Source organism: Macrosteles quadrilineatus, unplaced genomic scaffold, assembly GCF_028750875.1.
Source record: "Macrosteles quadrilineatus isolate MER2022 unplaced genomic scaffold, UCM_ALF_1.0 Scaffold_5__1_contigs__length_97177068, whole genome shotgun sequence".
Lineage (NCBI taxonomy): Eukaryota > Metazoa > Arthropoda > Insecta > Hemiptera > Cicadellidae > Macrosteles > Macrosteles quadrilineatus.
Genome location: NW_026542598.1, coordinates 49,218,666 through 49,233,760, shown reverse-complemented (window position 1 = coordinate 49,233,760; position 15,095 = coordinate 49,218,666). Strand labels below are relative to the sequence as shown.

Here is a 15,095-nt window from a genome sequence, read left to right as displayed (position 1 = left end):
TAGTGATTAGTGGCAACACTTTCGTTGGTGATTCGCCTATGACGACTTTATCATGGCTCAAGATCGTTCAAGATCAATTTGCTTAATTTGCAGCGGCATTTCAGAACTAATGAAATAAGAGAATCATGATGTAGAATCTTGTGATATAAAATGCCAGGCCAAAATGTGAAAGAATACTCTTCTCTCAATCTCGAGATGAACCCGCAGAAAAAGAGGTCAGTCTTACTCATGCTCCTTTAAGAGACATTCTACTGCCTAAGGGAGAGTTTGTCACAGAGTTGGCTTTCCAGAATTTATAGCTTTGTGGACAACAATGCAAGTCAATCATCTGCACTATCCAACGATTAGTATAGCTCGTTGTAATCTAAATAAGATTACTCCCTACGGAGTAAATTAAGGGATTCTTCAAACAATAAAACATATTCACGACGGCTGAAACAGAAAATGAATTATAGGGATATTATGAATGATTGTTTGTTCTCATATTTTTATTACTTATAGGCTCAATTTGCTCAACTATCCAGTGCGTGTTATTGCTATTTCTGTCACGAATCCCACATTCCGCAATAACACGATTAGTTGTTTCATTCGATTGACAATTAATTAAGGTGGAGGGAAGGAAATTCTTGCCAGTTCCTCTGAGCCAGGAAACATTACAATTCCCCGGAGATACAACGCGTAACCGGTTTAGCAAGAGTGTACAACTCGCTTTTCCATTTATCAAACCTTAATAGCGTGTTGTTTACTCTAAATTAACATATCCACATGTGTCACAGTTTTTTGTGACAATATATTTAAATATAGAGCAACATGCAAACGTATATTGTTAATTGAGCAGGATCAAGAATTTCATTTTAATTGTTGACCATAAATATCCTCACTTCCTTATAACATTTGACCCCTTGTATTCTAATGAAGAAATGCATAAACGCTCAAGGTTTCTCTTGGAATGACGTAATACTCTCTACTTCCGCAAACCTTTTGCACAAACGAATCAATCTGGTCTACCATGATACAAATACTGCCCTGTGGGACAAACTGATCGCACGAATCTTAAAACCGGTTTAACACAATCTTCAATCCGATAATCGCCAATCTTAATCAGTCACACATAAATACCAACAGATCTATAATTGGTAAATCGGCAATGCCGCTTCCTATTTGTATGCTGTCAAGGAAGCGAGCTTTCTACCAAATTGGACCTTATGCAACTGAGATTTATGGCGGTAATCTGGGCGATATCTTCCGCGAGCCCGGGCCAAATGTCCACCGCCGTTACTGGGGTGGTCAGTATGTGGGTCAGCTATGTCGTCCCGCATGGTGATCAATCGGGTATCCGGTAAACCTGGAGCAGGACCACTGATTTAATAGATTATGTAAGTTGTAGGACAAATTAAATACAGTATGGAAATTAGGACTTAAAGTCGCTAAGCAAGTTGTAGCGTGTTAACGAAATTGGAAATCGGCTAACTTGTTTCGCTAGTTGGTTGAGATTAGGCCGCACACTGTATCAGACATAACATATGTCTGGAGGTGATTATGTTCACTGTCTGGAGAAGGTTCGAAAACGTTCGTCTTGTGACCAAACACTATTGCAGAAAACCCAATATCCCCCTCCACGCATCCCTTATCAAACAGGGTTCCTCAAAGGCCGTCGTGCGATTGAGAAGTCTTGGGACCATTAAAACCGCTTTCAAAAAGGAGAATAGAAAATCGAAAACAAATGAGATTGTCGTGTTCGACACAGTGTGCGGATGCGGTATGTTTAGGTTAGATTTCTGAGTTGAATGTTTTTAGATTTTTAAATTAATGCCTAATATTAGTACCAAATATATTAGAGCTGATTTAGTACCAAGGAGGTAAGGAATGTTTTTTGGAGGTTTGAATAGGGAACCCCATTAACGGTTAATATGTTATGATTTTTCGTTATGTGTCAACAGTTGTTGTAGGTTCTGACCTACATGTCAACAGTGTGTAAGAAATGAAAAGTTAGATATAGTAACAGGATCTGCAGTTGAATAGTTTCTTTCAAAATACTCATGGCTGTGCACACATTGATGAAACCAAACAAATAATAAACTACTGGGTTCTCTTAGTTGCCATGAACTTAGTTGTAATGAACTTATTCCTGTATTGCTCGTATTAACTCCTGTTCATCAACGACCAGCCTCATATCACCTATTGTATCAAAGTACTAAAACGTAATTTATTCTGTTCAAAACATAGCTTAAAATAAGTTTAGGCTGTACAAAGAGAATAGAGAAAATAGATTTTGGTAATTTATACATTACCTAACTAGGTTAATGGCTCGTTCAGCTATGATACAATTTAAAAGCAAATTGACTATATTGACTATGGCTGGTCCGTATAGAAGGGATGTCTACGCTTGTTTTTAAAGTCAATGTCAACAGTTCTAACTTAAACTGAAAAGCTACTCATGTTCTATCTTGTTTTGCCAGTGCATGTAAATATTAGTTTATTTATTTACATAATGTAGCTAACTATGCATTTTATTTGTTACAGATACACCACCATATGAACCAAGATGATCTTAGAAGCGTTTTCCATGTAGATAACCACGCAGACGGTTAGTACTATTTGGTATTTACTTTATTGAAAGCAAAATTAGATTTTGTTACATACATTTTTAGACCAATTCTTTAGGTACCTTAGTTGAAGTAGTTAAGTGATATCATTGACTATTGTATTAAGAGTCAAAGGCGATATTTAACTTAATATTGACACATTTTACAAATTAACAACAATGTTAACGTTGTATTATGTAAACTTCTAGTATTCAGCTGATTATTGGTACCTATCGTGAAATTCTGTGCCTTAATTTTTAAACAATAATATATTGGTCTGCCCACATCACATTGAGCAAGAGATTAAACGAGGAAATCAAATAACCGCAAACGTATTCTCACACAAACATTTACAATCCCAACTGTAAACATGTCCTACAGTGAACTCTCGTCAGAGTAAAAACTGAAGTGAGAGTCAGCACAACAAGTGATAGTAACCAGATCCATTACATCACATTAGAGTCTGCTAAAAAACAGCTGTGCTCAGCGCTAGTGACGTCAGCTGATGAGCGGTCAGCTCTTTAGTTCATCAGATGACACTAACAGGTGACTTGCCTGCTTGAAGCTGTCAAAAGTATTGCGTTGCAAAAAACATTACAGGAAAAGTAGTTGATGTAATTGACACCATAGAGATAATTTAGTAACGTAATTTTTTATAGTTCACCGAACTCGCCGGTGATGATGGCGTGACTTTCAAATTATTTAACGAGGTATAGTGCTGTGGTTATTAGTTTTTGCTTGCAGTGAAAACAGCTGTTTTCAATACTTGCTGGAGAAAATTAGTAGTTTTAATCCATAGAGTAAAAAGTATTAGATGGAGTCTAGTGCATTACCAGCTCATTTTCCCACTTAAAGCTTCTCTGAAGAAACTTATTTCCAATTAATAAATTTATCAGATTATTATCAAAATTTAGTTGTGTTAATCATCAAATCACGCTGTACCTTTGATTGTAAATAAAGAGATCTATTGTGTCAATTTTGAGAATATTTGAATGGTGAAAGTAGTTCAGTAGTTTGATTTTAAATTTCTTCCTGCCTCGATACTATTTGTACAATTTAGATTCTCTCAGCACTATAGTCTGTGCTCTCAGTCTCCAATCGGGTTTGATGACCGTGTCTGGTCAAAATCGATTGTCAATAATGTAAAATAGTTGGACTTTCCCTAGTACTTATTGTTTTAACTACACTAAATTTCGGGAGTTGTAGATACTCCTCATGTTATCTTTACCTAATAGTTTCCTTGCCCCTAAAAATTAATAAGTCCAACTATTTTACCTTGAAATAATAATAAGTATTCTTCGCAAAAATGTACTATAAAACCATAATATTCTCGTACATATTTACAGTAACGTAATTCTTTACAGTTTAAACGCAAATATACAGAAACATTTTAGTATACTTATTATATTACACTCCTATAATCTAACATAGAGATTACAAGGAGTAGGTTGACATTATTTTCGGACTGCAGGAGGTTGTGTAACCGTGACTGTTTTGTCCGTATTGAATGCAAGCTTCGGACCCGCTCACATCACGTACTGTGATCGCAACTGAACTGTTATTGCTCCACTTGTCAGTTGCCAGTTGCACGTAACCAACTGGTCAACTGGTCAGTTTCCTACGGATGTAGGCCGACTAGTCAAGTCTAGTTCACGTAATTGCGATTTCCGTTATTACTCAGTACTAACTCACACAAGGTCACATGCCGGGTGTCAAGAGTTGTTTTTCTCCTTCTATTACTATAGTTACATTTAGGAGAATGTATTGAAGCACTCAAGTAGGAATAGTGTGTACTGGACTAAATCCTAATGGAAGGTAATCCAGTTGTAGAAACCAGGAACTTGTGCGCCTGGCCGCGCATCTCCCGAGATCACCGAGGCATCTCTCGTCGCTGTAGAAAGTGATGCCACATTTCCTCATGGCCACAATGTTATTATTGAAGGTTAACATACTCACAGTAGAGGCTATAAAAGATCGTCATCAAACCAAAGCTACTTTGCCGTAACACACGTCGTTTTAGTAAACGTAGGTAGTTTTGTTGCCCACGTACTTTAAAGCTACTTGTTAATGTATTGATGATCCTTCACACTTATAACGTGTGCAAACCGGTATTATATTTAATTCTACAGACACAAATTAAATATTGAGAGAGATTTTGATAAATGCCGTATTGTAGGTTTAACAAAACATGTTGTTAGCCCGTGACTCACTTGTAATACATATAATAGTGATTTAAATGCCTTTAACTGTCGGAGTTATAAAGAGTTATAAATAACTTTAACCATTATTATAAAGAAATCAGTATGCCACCAGAAAATTACCAACTTTGATGTTCCTATCAAAGTCATTAAACTGTGTTCCGATGGCTGGATTGACAAAAACCTCCCAGCAAACCTTGAAGCAATTCCACAAATAACTTAGTAGCAGACAAGACGTTGCTCAATTTAAGAAGTTGAATGCAATTGTATAAGATTTCCCTTAGCGTATTTCACTTTTGACTAGGGCTTTTCCTGTGGTGTTTCATGGCTTAACATATGTTTTCGATTTATCAACTACCAACAGTTGATTTAAGCCATCACGCATGATGAATGAATAGTTCAGTCAGAAAACTTCTGAACTGAATTCCATTTTCTCCCTTCCTAACCAAGATTCTTTGTACACTTGAGCAGAATAGCACGTATTAAACATTTTCGCAGGATTCCAGTAAACCTAACGCTTGTGATGTTTCATGTTGCAGTGCCTGACTATGAAGTGGTACGAGTGAGGAGGTCCGCCTCAGCAAGGCCTCAGGCCGACACACACAACCTGCAACTGCGAGCCTTCGGCCAGGACCTGGACCTGTCGCTGCGGAGGACAGAGGGCCTCTTCAGACAGCCTCTCAGGTTCTGGGCGGCGGAGACCAACAGGTCTGGTCACGTGACTTATGATCCTCTACCTCACGTGAGTATGCTTTTGTATCTCAATCTCAACGTTGTCATGCGTGTTACTTCCTATGTCTTGGATGACGTATCAGTTGGATACCACATTTATCAGTGAGACCTTTGGAGAGATTACAAGTTTTAAGTTGGGAGGTTTTATTTGGCATCCAATTGAGTTAATAGTATTCGGATTTTTCATACCAAGAGTATCGAGTATTCAGTTTTTACGAAATATGGTCTTATTTTAAGTAAGAACTCACAATTGAATTGTTTGCTGTATTGTCGATACCCACAAAATCGCTTGATGTATTATTTCCAAACGAGTTTCATATCTCATTATGTATTTTGTGCACTTGTTTAAGTATACTTTTTTGTAAAGAATTATAGCTGAGTGCAGTTGGTAGAACTGATTGGATGATCTGAACATCTTTGCTACTGATTATCAGCTGGGACTGTTTATTGAAGCTGTCCGTGTCGGGTTTCGTTAACTATAAGGATGTTGGTCCAGCTTTGAACCATCAGACGTATTGTCTGTGTAGAGGATCAACAATAGTGCTTGCATTAAAATCTGAATGCTACTGGTACGATTCCAAGCGAATCATTGCCATTGGGCTATCAGTTAATGAATTCTGTCAAATAAAATGTGGACGTTAGTCGCAAGACCAGGATTTGAACCCCCTTAAACACTAAATAAATGCCAATGGTGTAGAAAAACATACAAAATAAGCCACTGATTTTTCTTAGTGCAACCTCCTAATTACTTCGCTCAGCGTCTCGTCAGGAATGGACAACAAGAAGCGTCAACAGGTCCGAGAGACTGTCGGAATCTGGAATCTGTTGGTCCAGAGGGGGGCGTGGCGTGAACACAACACACGGACTATTGAGATTCCACGCGATTCGTGTAGCTTCCTCCTTCCGGTAACAGCTCGGTCACGGTGCGAGACAAGCGTGAAAACGAGCACGTGCCTCACACAATCCACCTGGACGTGTTACGTCTATCGCTTTTAGAATAATGTGATTTTCCTATTCAATGTGTCCACGTTTAGTATTAGACGGTTAGCTGATTTTCAATTGGTTTAGACAATGAATACGCGGTTACTAAATAATAGTGGTTTACTAAATAAGTGGACACATATTAAATGGTCCGGTATGGCTTATGTGAGTTACTTGCAACACTGCAACCAATGTATCGATAAATGTATTTTTTGTTCTATGCACTTTGTTTACATTTGTTACTTGCCAAACCGTACAGAAAATTGGCTCACTTTAGGCAAGAGACCATTTCTGTCCTAAAGAACAGTGTCCCCCCGTTTATATCATTCCTATTCCTATTCCCATGGAATAGTGTTCCACTTTCCTATAGATATCCTTGTTGTATAGGTATCCTACGTTCCTATGGATTAGACTTTTCTAGAGTACTGACTTTCTTAGATCACCATCCACGTTCCTTTACACCAGACCCCTACTGTCCCTATAGGCCAATGGCCTCTCGTTTTTACCGTATATTCCGGGGGCCCTACTTCCTAAATACCAAAATCCCTACTATCTTGTCGATTGACTATCTATCGATTTATTATCGTAGACATTTGTTCTCAGGTTCCTATAAACCAGAGGACCTACGTTTCTTTAGATCAGTGGCCAACGTTCCTAAAGACCGGAGGACCCACTTTACTATCCCAGTAGCCCACGTACATGTAGACCATTGGACCCACCTCCCTATAGACCAGTAGCCCACGTACATGTAGACCATTGGACCCACCTCCCTATAGACCAGTAGCCCACGTACATGTAGACCATTGGACCCAGCTTCCTATAGACCAGTAGCCCGTGTTCCTGTAGACCATTGGGCCCACCTTCCTATAGACCAGTAGCCCACGTACATGTAGACCATTGGACCCACCTTCCTATAGACCAGTAGCCCGTGTTCCTGTTGGTCGGTGTCACAGTATCGTATGCACAGTTACGCGTCGCGCGGGCGAGAGTCGAGAGTTGATGATTGATACGTGATACAGATACCAGTGGCGAGTGTGGCGCCTTCGTAACTTTTACTGATCTGGACCCGACCACTGGCCAATGCGGTAACTCTGGCTCGGTGACGCAAGTGACGGTCACCATTGTGGCCGCGGCGGTTGTGTAATGTCACCACCACACTTCCGGTGCGACACATGGTCGAGGGTGGAGGGTGGAGACTGTGACGTAAATAGTGGAGTGAAGAAAATAGTCCGTCTGTATAAAAAAAAAAAAAATGTTATTACGAGCGGACCAAAGTCGCGGATTTTCGTGAGGATTGAAAGCCCGTTTGCGACAGTTCCTTCAAGAAGAAACTGATCTAGAGAATCTAGCTAACGTTTTTAAGCCAATCATCCTGAATCATCTTCTCTCAGTTGCGGACCTACCGTTCTCAAAAGGATTGGGGAAGATTTAAGAGCTTCCGTAGTAAGTATTTGGTTTCAAGAGGAGAATATCGTCCGTTTCTAAACTACGGTGACACCCGTAGGAGTCCCACACTCCCCCGGCACGTCGGGCGCTCCAGGAGGTGCGCTCAACGTATCGGGAAGTGCGTAACGCATTCCACCTACCTATCAAAAAAAAAAAAAAGTTCAACTGATACATGTTTTAGGTGTGAAAAGTTTATGGATTTTAAAATTTCTTGGCGCTTTAGTGAATTTATTTACGATATACTTATATAGATAATTGATGTATGGTATACACTAGGGTTCATGGATGTATAGGGAGATACACTAACTAACTGTTGGAGAATCCAGAAGATATTTGGGAAAATCCTAGTAAACATGTATTAAAACTAAAATATCCGTTCGAACTTGGACAAAGTGAAGGACAAGCTACATTTGCCATTTGGACGGTGAAGGTGCGGCTTAAAAGTCGAACCATAGATTAAAGAGTGGGTCTACTCTTTAATCTATATTTGAAGCAGTAGCATGAAAATTAGAGGTCTTGATCGCGGTACGGCCAAAGGAACTTCAATATGGGCGGAGCGGTAAAAATAAATACATCAAATCGCATAATCTCATTCATCGTATCCGGACGATAACATCTGACTGGCGCACTTAATGTAGGTACAAACCGTACCCAGCTGACCTTGATGTGCTTCGCATTAAGATTCAGTAAAATATTCAAGTCATATTTAAACAAAGCTGCACTGTATAAAATCCTATCTCTCACATTCATCATTCACTGGTGTGGTTTGAATACGCCTAGCTGCGTCTACCCCTGTTTGAGCAGTCGACAATATTAAGCATTTGCTCAACTTCATGCTCACCGAGAACCAAAAATCAAGATCATAGTGATCATAGTGCCATTCTCGTCATATAGTGACTTAAAGTGATTGCGTGTAGTCACTTAGGAAAACCTAAATGATTGATGAGGGATTCGTTTGTTTTTTTCTTTAGAATAAATATAAAGAAAACTTAAGGTTAAAGGCGTTCAAACTGTCAACCAAGCTATCTACCAATAGATTAACCTCCTTATAAACAAACAGTGTTTATCTCTCTATTCATGCTTAACAAAACTGAACCGAAACTAACCGATCTGGGACGTCGTTGCAAGTGCTTTTGAAATCAACAAACACTTTGTTGTAATCATCAATATAATCGAAAACACTTGGTTTCACCGACACGTCCTCCACTCACAGCTTTCAGAAAAAGAAAAGTGTTAAAACATTTTGGTCCAGTTTAGTTTCTCTTGAACTTGCAAACCGCGTGGTTTCGTCGCCAAGTTCGTGAGTAAATCATAAATTTCACTTCCTCCACATAACGGCACGAGACAGTTGAGATATTGCTGGCTAAATTACTTTAAGCTTCTAATTTCACCTTTACGTAAGCAGTTATGAAATTGCATTGTTTGTGTTATGTGTTTTCGAGATTTCTTTGTAAATATAACTTTCCTTTGACTTTATATGCTAATTATATTCTATTAGGTCTATTAGACTTTATTTACTACGAGGTACACCCATAAAAAGAGGCTTCAAAGCTCATAAGAAGTTTCTTGAATATTAAAATCCTTATGGTAGGAAAAGCAGTTGAATCTAAACGCAGTTGAATCAGTAATTAAACGTATAAAACCCAAAAAAATGAGATCATTGTCGCACTAAACTGAGTTTTTGAACATTCATTATTTTATTTACAAAAAGGTTAGACCAGGATTAAATAGCCAAGGATAAAAAAAAATAATACAGTAAATTCTAAATACACGAAAGGGAGTTTTACATTGGTATGCTCTAGTTTTCCCGAAGAAGGCAGTGTGAATGGTCGTCTTGGGCGTCCTCGACAAACTCACAAAAAGATAGACGGACAAAAATAGAGATGCTCTTTTCTGGTATCTTTAATGGAATTTAAAATGGTTATGATTCTACTTATTGTACAGGCAAAACGGTATTGTCATTGATATAGATGTTTATGTTTACAATATTCATTATTTAGGTATATAATCATCCGTAGCAAGACAGCTATGCTGCAAATCAAACCCGGCCACACACCAAGAAGATCCCGCCAATCTCTTCCGTATCGCGGGGTCGTGGTAAACAATTGTAATTGTCGCTGGTGAGATCTCGAGATACGCTTCAATGAGACGTAAATCGACTTGAGGCAGGTCGCATGCTAGACAATAGTCGTGGAGGAGGTTCAACGGTCCATCAGCATCCAGCGGGAATACAGAGCAGTTTCCGTAATTTTCTACAGAGAGTGTTGAATTAATTACATCCAATACTGCAACGGCTCCCAGCATCTCTAAGACATTTGTACTAGAAGGTTTAACGTGGTGGTGAGAACTACAATGGTAGATCGTCCATTGTTCTTCGGCTTTACGAAGTATTACTTTATACTAAGAAGTACTAAATAGGATCAACCAAAGTTGTAAATGAGGTGTCATAGTTCTGAGAGTGAGAGTACAAGCATTGACTAAGGAAATATAAGTCTTGTGATTCTCTTTAGTCTATGGAACAAGCTACTATTTAGTAATCAGTGGATAGTCCATGATACACCAGCATTTTAAATGAGGTTTCATGGACCTTCATGGACCCCCAAGACTTAGAGGACTATAATTCACAAGTCCATGGTAATACATTGGATGGTCCTTGGTTCCACAGTGTTTTTATAAAAAAAAGAAGGAATTGAAACTTGAAACCTTCAAGAGTACAGAGTACTATAGAAAATAATCCATGGTTCCTCAGCATAGACCCGCAGGGGTTTTCCATGATCCCTCTAAGACCACAGAGTACTAACATGTACTTATTAATGGTTCTACAACGAATACTCCATGGCATCTCTTTGTTTTGATGGAGGTTGCAAAGCCATTGGGATTACAACGAACTAAATCAATTAAACCACTGCTACAAAACCACCTTTCCCTGAAGGTTTAGGGTCCCCATGACCCCGAAGTATTATGGAGGATAATCAATAAGCCATGGCTCCTCAGCGTTACGAAGGAGTTTTTTTTTGTCTCAATTGCTTTCCATTGCCAAAGGATACCAAAAGGAAGTTTCCGAATCGATTAAAAAGGGCTATTTTGGTTATCTTCCTGGGTTCGCTGGGTTAACTTATCTCAATTTTTTGTGATGTTGGTTTTTGCCCTGTTGTCGTTCGGTTGTTTTCCTTAAGCTTCCACCTTCCACAGGAACAGAGTTATATCATGAACGAAAATTTTATCCAGTTGTCTATGTGAGCTTCTTTCATAGCTCGTAGACTTTAGTTCGTGGGATAAAATATTGAAACAATTATTCTCCAAGTATGGTGTTAATCATATGCTGTTATTAAGTAGTCATCTACTTTGTTAAACTTTTCAACAAGACATTTTATCAACTAAGGTGAAAATAGGGTGGGTAAATAAAGATCGCAAGCCAAATTATTACCAATAATTAGGTAAAGAAATTTGTAAACGTCCACCCTTGTGATTTTTATGATTTTTTTAAAGTTTGAATATCAAACAACTTAAATCTACTTAAAATTTAATATTTAACAAAAAGTGCATTTTATTGTCATTTTATACGTTGACCACACCCTTCTATTATGGCCAATACAAACGACCGTCGTTTTATCAACTTTCCGCCCGACGACGCCCACAATGTCATAAAGTCTGTGATGTAGCAACCCGTTTGTTTACTGTCGTCATTACGATACCACAAATCGAAGTGTGGTTCAAAATGTTTAGGTTCAGATTGAGATGTAAAATTGCATCACAATGGATCCGTACAGTTGTAAGAATTTTCTATCTCCCCAATTATCTCTATTCTCGAGAGTGACTCTTCTTCGTTAACTATTCTGTGATCACCTTTCTGGACTGGGAAGGTTAAATTTTAGTTGAGAAAGTCGGGTTTAATCAGCTTTAACCTCTACAGTAGATTCTATGTAGGGTTTACATGATACCCGAAGAGATAGCAATATCAAAGTATTATCTTAAAACCCTAAATTATAACATTCTTGAATCTTTGAGACAGCTTCTGGATGACTTCGTAGCTATTCTCGCGACCGAGAGAAGATGATTCAGCAGGGTTGGGTTAGGTTCACCAAACCAGCTTCCTCTAGTAGGATCTCTCGCAATCAAACTTGCGCTAACGAGGAAATCTGTTATTTTTTGCCTCCCTACGATAACAGAATACGTTGCAGGGGGATACCATTCCGGCGACCTGTGCGAGCAGTATCACACTTCACCGTGCACTATCGTTACTCTTGGGGGAATCTAGAGAAGGTAAAACAATTCCACCTCATATCTACAGAACAACATATCGACGTGATTGTAAACTTCAACCTCATTTGACATGGACGAGGTGTTAGCACTGGCAGTAAAAGTGAACGTGGAGATGCGAGATTGTCTAGTACACCTCGACCTGCGGGACTCATGGAGGGTTACATGGTTACACATTGCATCACTGATGCGTGCAACGCCTCATGTTATTGTAATGACCGATCGCGCGAAATCGTGCGCGTCTTCGCCGAGTAATTGAGCCTTCTGTCGTTTATGGGGATTAAAAAAGGTCGGAGACGTTTCCGCGTTTACACACCCACGCGTTCGTCACGACCGCGCGTTCACATCACCGTCGCATCTCACCTGTCGCCGTTGTAGGATGTGATGGGGTTTGGAGTTTGTGTAATCAAAGGAGAATGGTGTAGAACATGGCAAAAGTCTGTAGTTCTGTTTTGTATATTGCATACACCTGCGGCAGTTTCAAGTTAGGTTAGGTACACTGTACGGCAACGGCAATACAAACGCTGTAGGAGCAAGCGGACCAAACCCTAATGTTTTAAACAAACCCATCCCTCTCGTACTGAAGTCTGAGACGCTAACCACTGGCCTAGCAACACACCCGACTTTACAACACACTTCACTTTTTGATGGTTTGAAACTGGGCACAGCTGACCTTGATCATTGGGCTGGCTAAAGAAACAGCTGGTTGGGTTTTAATAATTCGTTTGTGTATCATGAACTGCTTTTCGCGAACTTTTGGAATTGTGGAAGTTACAATATTATTTTTGTACAATAAACAATCAGCCCCTCAACATCTGTTCATTTGTCGTCGTGATGGTGTTATGGTAGGATGTGGTTGAAATCAGGGGTTTTGTGCTCTAAAAATCGAATGATGTTGGTTGAGTACCGTTTTAAACAATTCATGACATTTGAAATCATAATCAAACTCAACCGAGTTAGGTGAATTTTGAGAGTGAAAATTCGTGTACTTGGGAAAGTTTTCGGTAAAATTACCGGGTAATTTTATTTCATAGGAAGAAGAGTAAACAAGTAATCTAAAATAATACATGTTTACGTTCCTTAGTTAGGTAGACGACGTATTTCCAGTTGGTCTTTATCACAAACAGCTAAATTTAAGACTAAAAATTACTGTTTTGACGATTTTGAAAGTGTGTATTATATTTTCATTAAGAGCCCACTATCCACTCAAAAATTGCATTAAATCCCATCAGTAAAGCGTACGTTCATAATTCCATTTCCATTTTAAAAAATCGTAATAAACAGTTATATTTAGTAAATATTTGTCTCCTTGAAGTGTTGAAGTGTTTGTATCCATGCTTCTGAATGATATTGTCCTCCAATGTTTATACTTTATGTTTGAACTTTTGACTCATTAAGACCGACAATGGTTTTAGTTTTTTAAACTATCATAGGTGTATTAAAAAGTAGTCATTTTTTCAAAAATGTTGAAAATATATATATTTAATTTCCAGGAGGACATTGGCCACCCGTACCAGGACGAGCTAAGGCAAGCTGCGATTTTACTACATAGAGATCCTGGAGATAATTCACTACTACTGGTACGTATATTATATAGTAGGACTACTGGAGAATGAACATACTGTCCCTCTTTTAGCGAATTTCCCTATAGGGAAGTAGCTATTACCGTAGGTGGCACGGTAAGACCTAGACCCGGGACCGATTTACTTTTTCATTTTGATGTCCCCAGAGGCCAAAAACACCATTCGTTCAAATTTTTATATATGTAACGTTATATATGTAACGTGTAATGTTTTATATATATACGTCCGTGAACGCGATAACTTGAGTAATTTTTGTCCGATTTTGATGAAATTTGGTTTAAAGGTGTAAAGCGGGATAAACTTGAATGAGTTCGCGAACCAGCACGATCGGACCATGGGAACAGGGCTTTACGGGGGGTTTTATGGGGTAAAAATTGGGTTTTCTCACTTTTGACCCTCAAAACACAAAATTTCCCGATTTCTCTTTAGACCTTTTTAAAGAGCTTAAAAAAACAAATAATTTAGTATATAAAAGTATTTTTGTTCGATTATTAGTAACGGAGAAAATTAAAAAATTGTAAATTTAAAATTCCCATGTTATTCTTATGGAGAATATTGTCAAATGTTGTAGTTTGCTTGTTTATGGATATACTAGTAGAGTACCCGTCCTTCGTACGGGGTTGGCATATAAGTGTAAAATGCTTATTGCAGTTATACTCCAACTTAGCGTTCGCAATAGGGGAGGACACAGTTTTTCGCAAAATATCACAATTTTTTCATGCAATTAAAAACATCAACATAACTGTAAACAATCCTACTTTGACAGTTCTCATTGCCTATCACAGTTTTTCGTTGTGCTTAGTTCAAATTAGGTGTTTTCATAAATGCAAAAAAATAGTGCTGCACCCTGTTGGTAAATCTTATAACTTTTTAATACTTTTGCATATCATAGAACCAACTTTTTTAGTTGAAACAGCTGACTAAATTCTTTAATTCCCTTTAAATTATGAATACTCATAAGTTTAACATGGGAAACTACAGAGCCACTGGGGCGGAGCCCGAAAGGATTTTTGAGTTAAGAATATGCCTATATGTTAATCGGGAATATGAGCTATCATCATGCCAAATTTCAGCCCAATCCGTCCAGTAGTTAAAGCGTGATTGACCTTCAAACAAACAAACAAACAAACAAACAAACAAACAAACAAACACACAAACTTTCACATTTATAATATTAGTAAGATTTTGATCAAACTTGGCAAATTTATTTATTTTGTACTAAGCTATCAATATTTTACTCAAAAACACACTTTATTAGTTTCCTTGTAGCAGCAAACCTAGGTACTCGTTAAACCTAATGTTATTAAAAT

The 15,095-nt window shown here is 38.3% G+C and overlaps 1 protein-coding gene across 4 annotated transcripts in view; it reads left to right on the top strand.

Moving 5' to 3' along the window:
* The window catches only part of LOC128994057 (A disintegrin and metalloproteinase with thrombospondin motifs 16-like), a 141,688-nt gene that overhangs the window by 101,208 nt on the left and 25,385 nt on the right, over positions 1-15,095 (top strand). For all 4 annotated transcript variants that reach the window (XM_054418273.1, XM_054418274.1, XM_054418275.1 and 1 more), the window contains exons 4-6: positions 2,524-2,587; positions 5,323-5,525; positions 13,696-13,782. In XM_054418273.1, the coding sequence (XP_054274248.1) occupies positions 2,524-2,587; positions 5,323-5,525; positions 13,696-13,782 (354 nt within the window). The remainder of the gene's footprint in view (positions 1-2,523; positions 2,588-5,322; positions 5,526-13,695; positions 13,783-15,095) is intronic.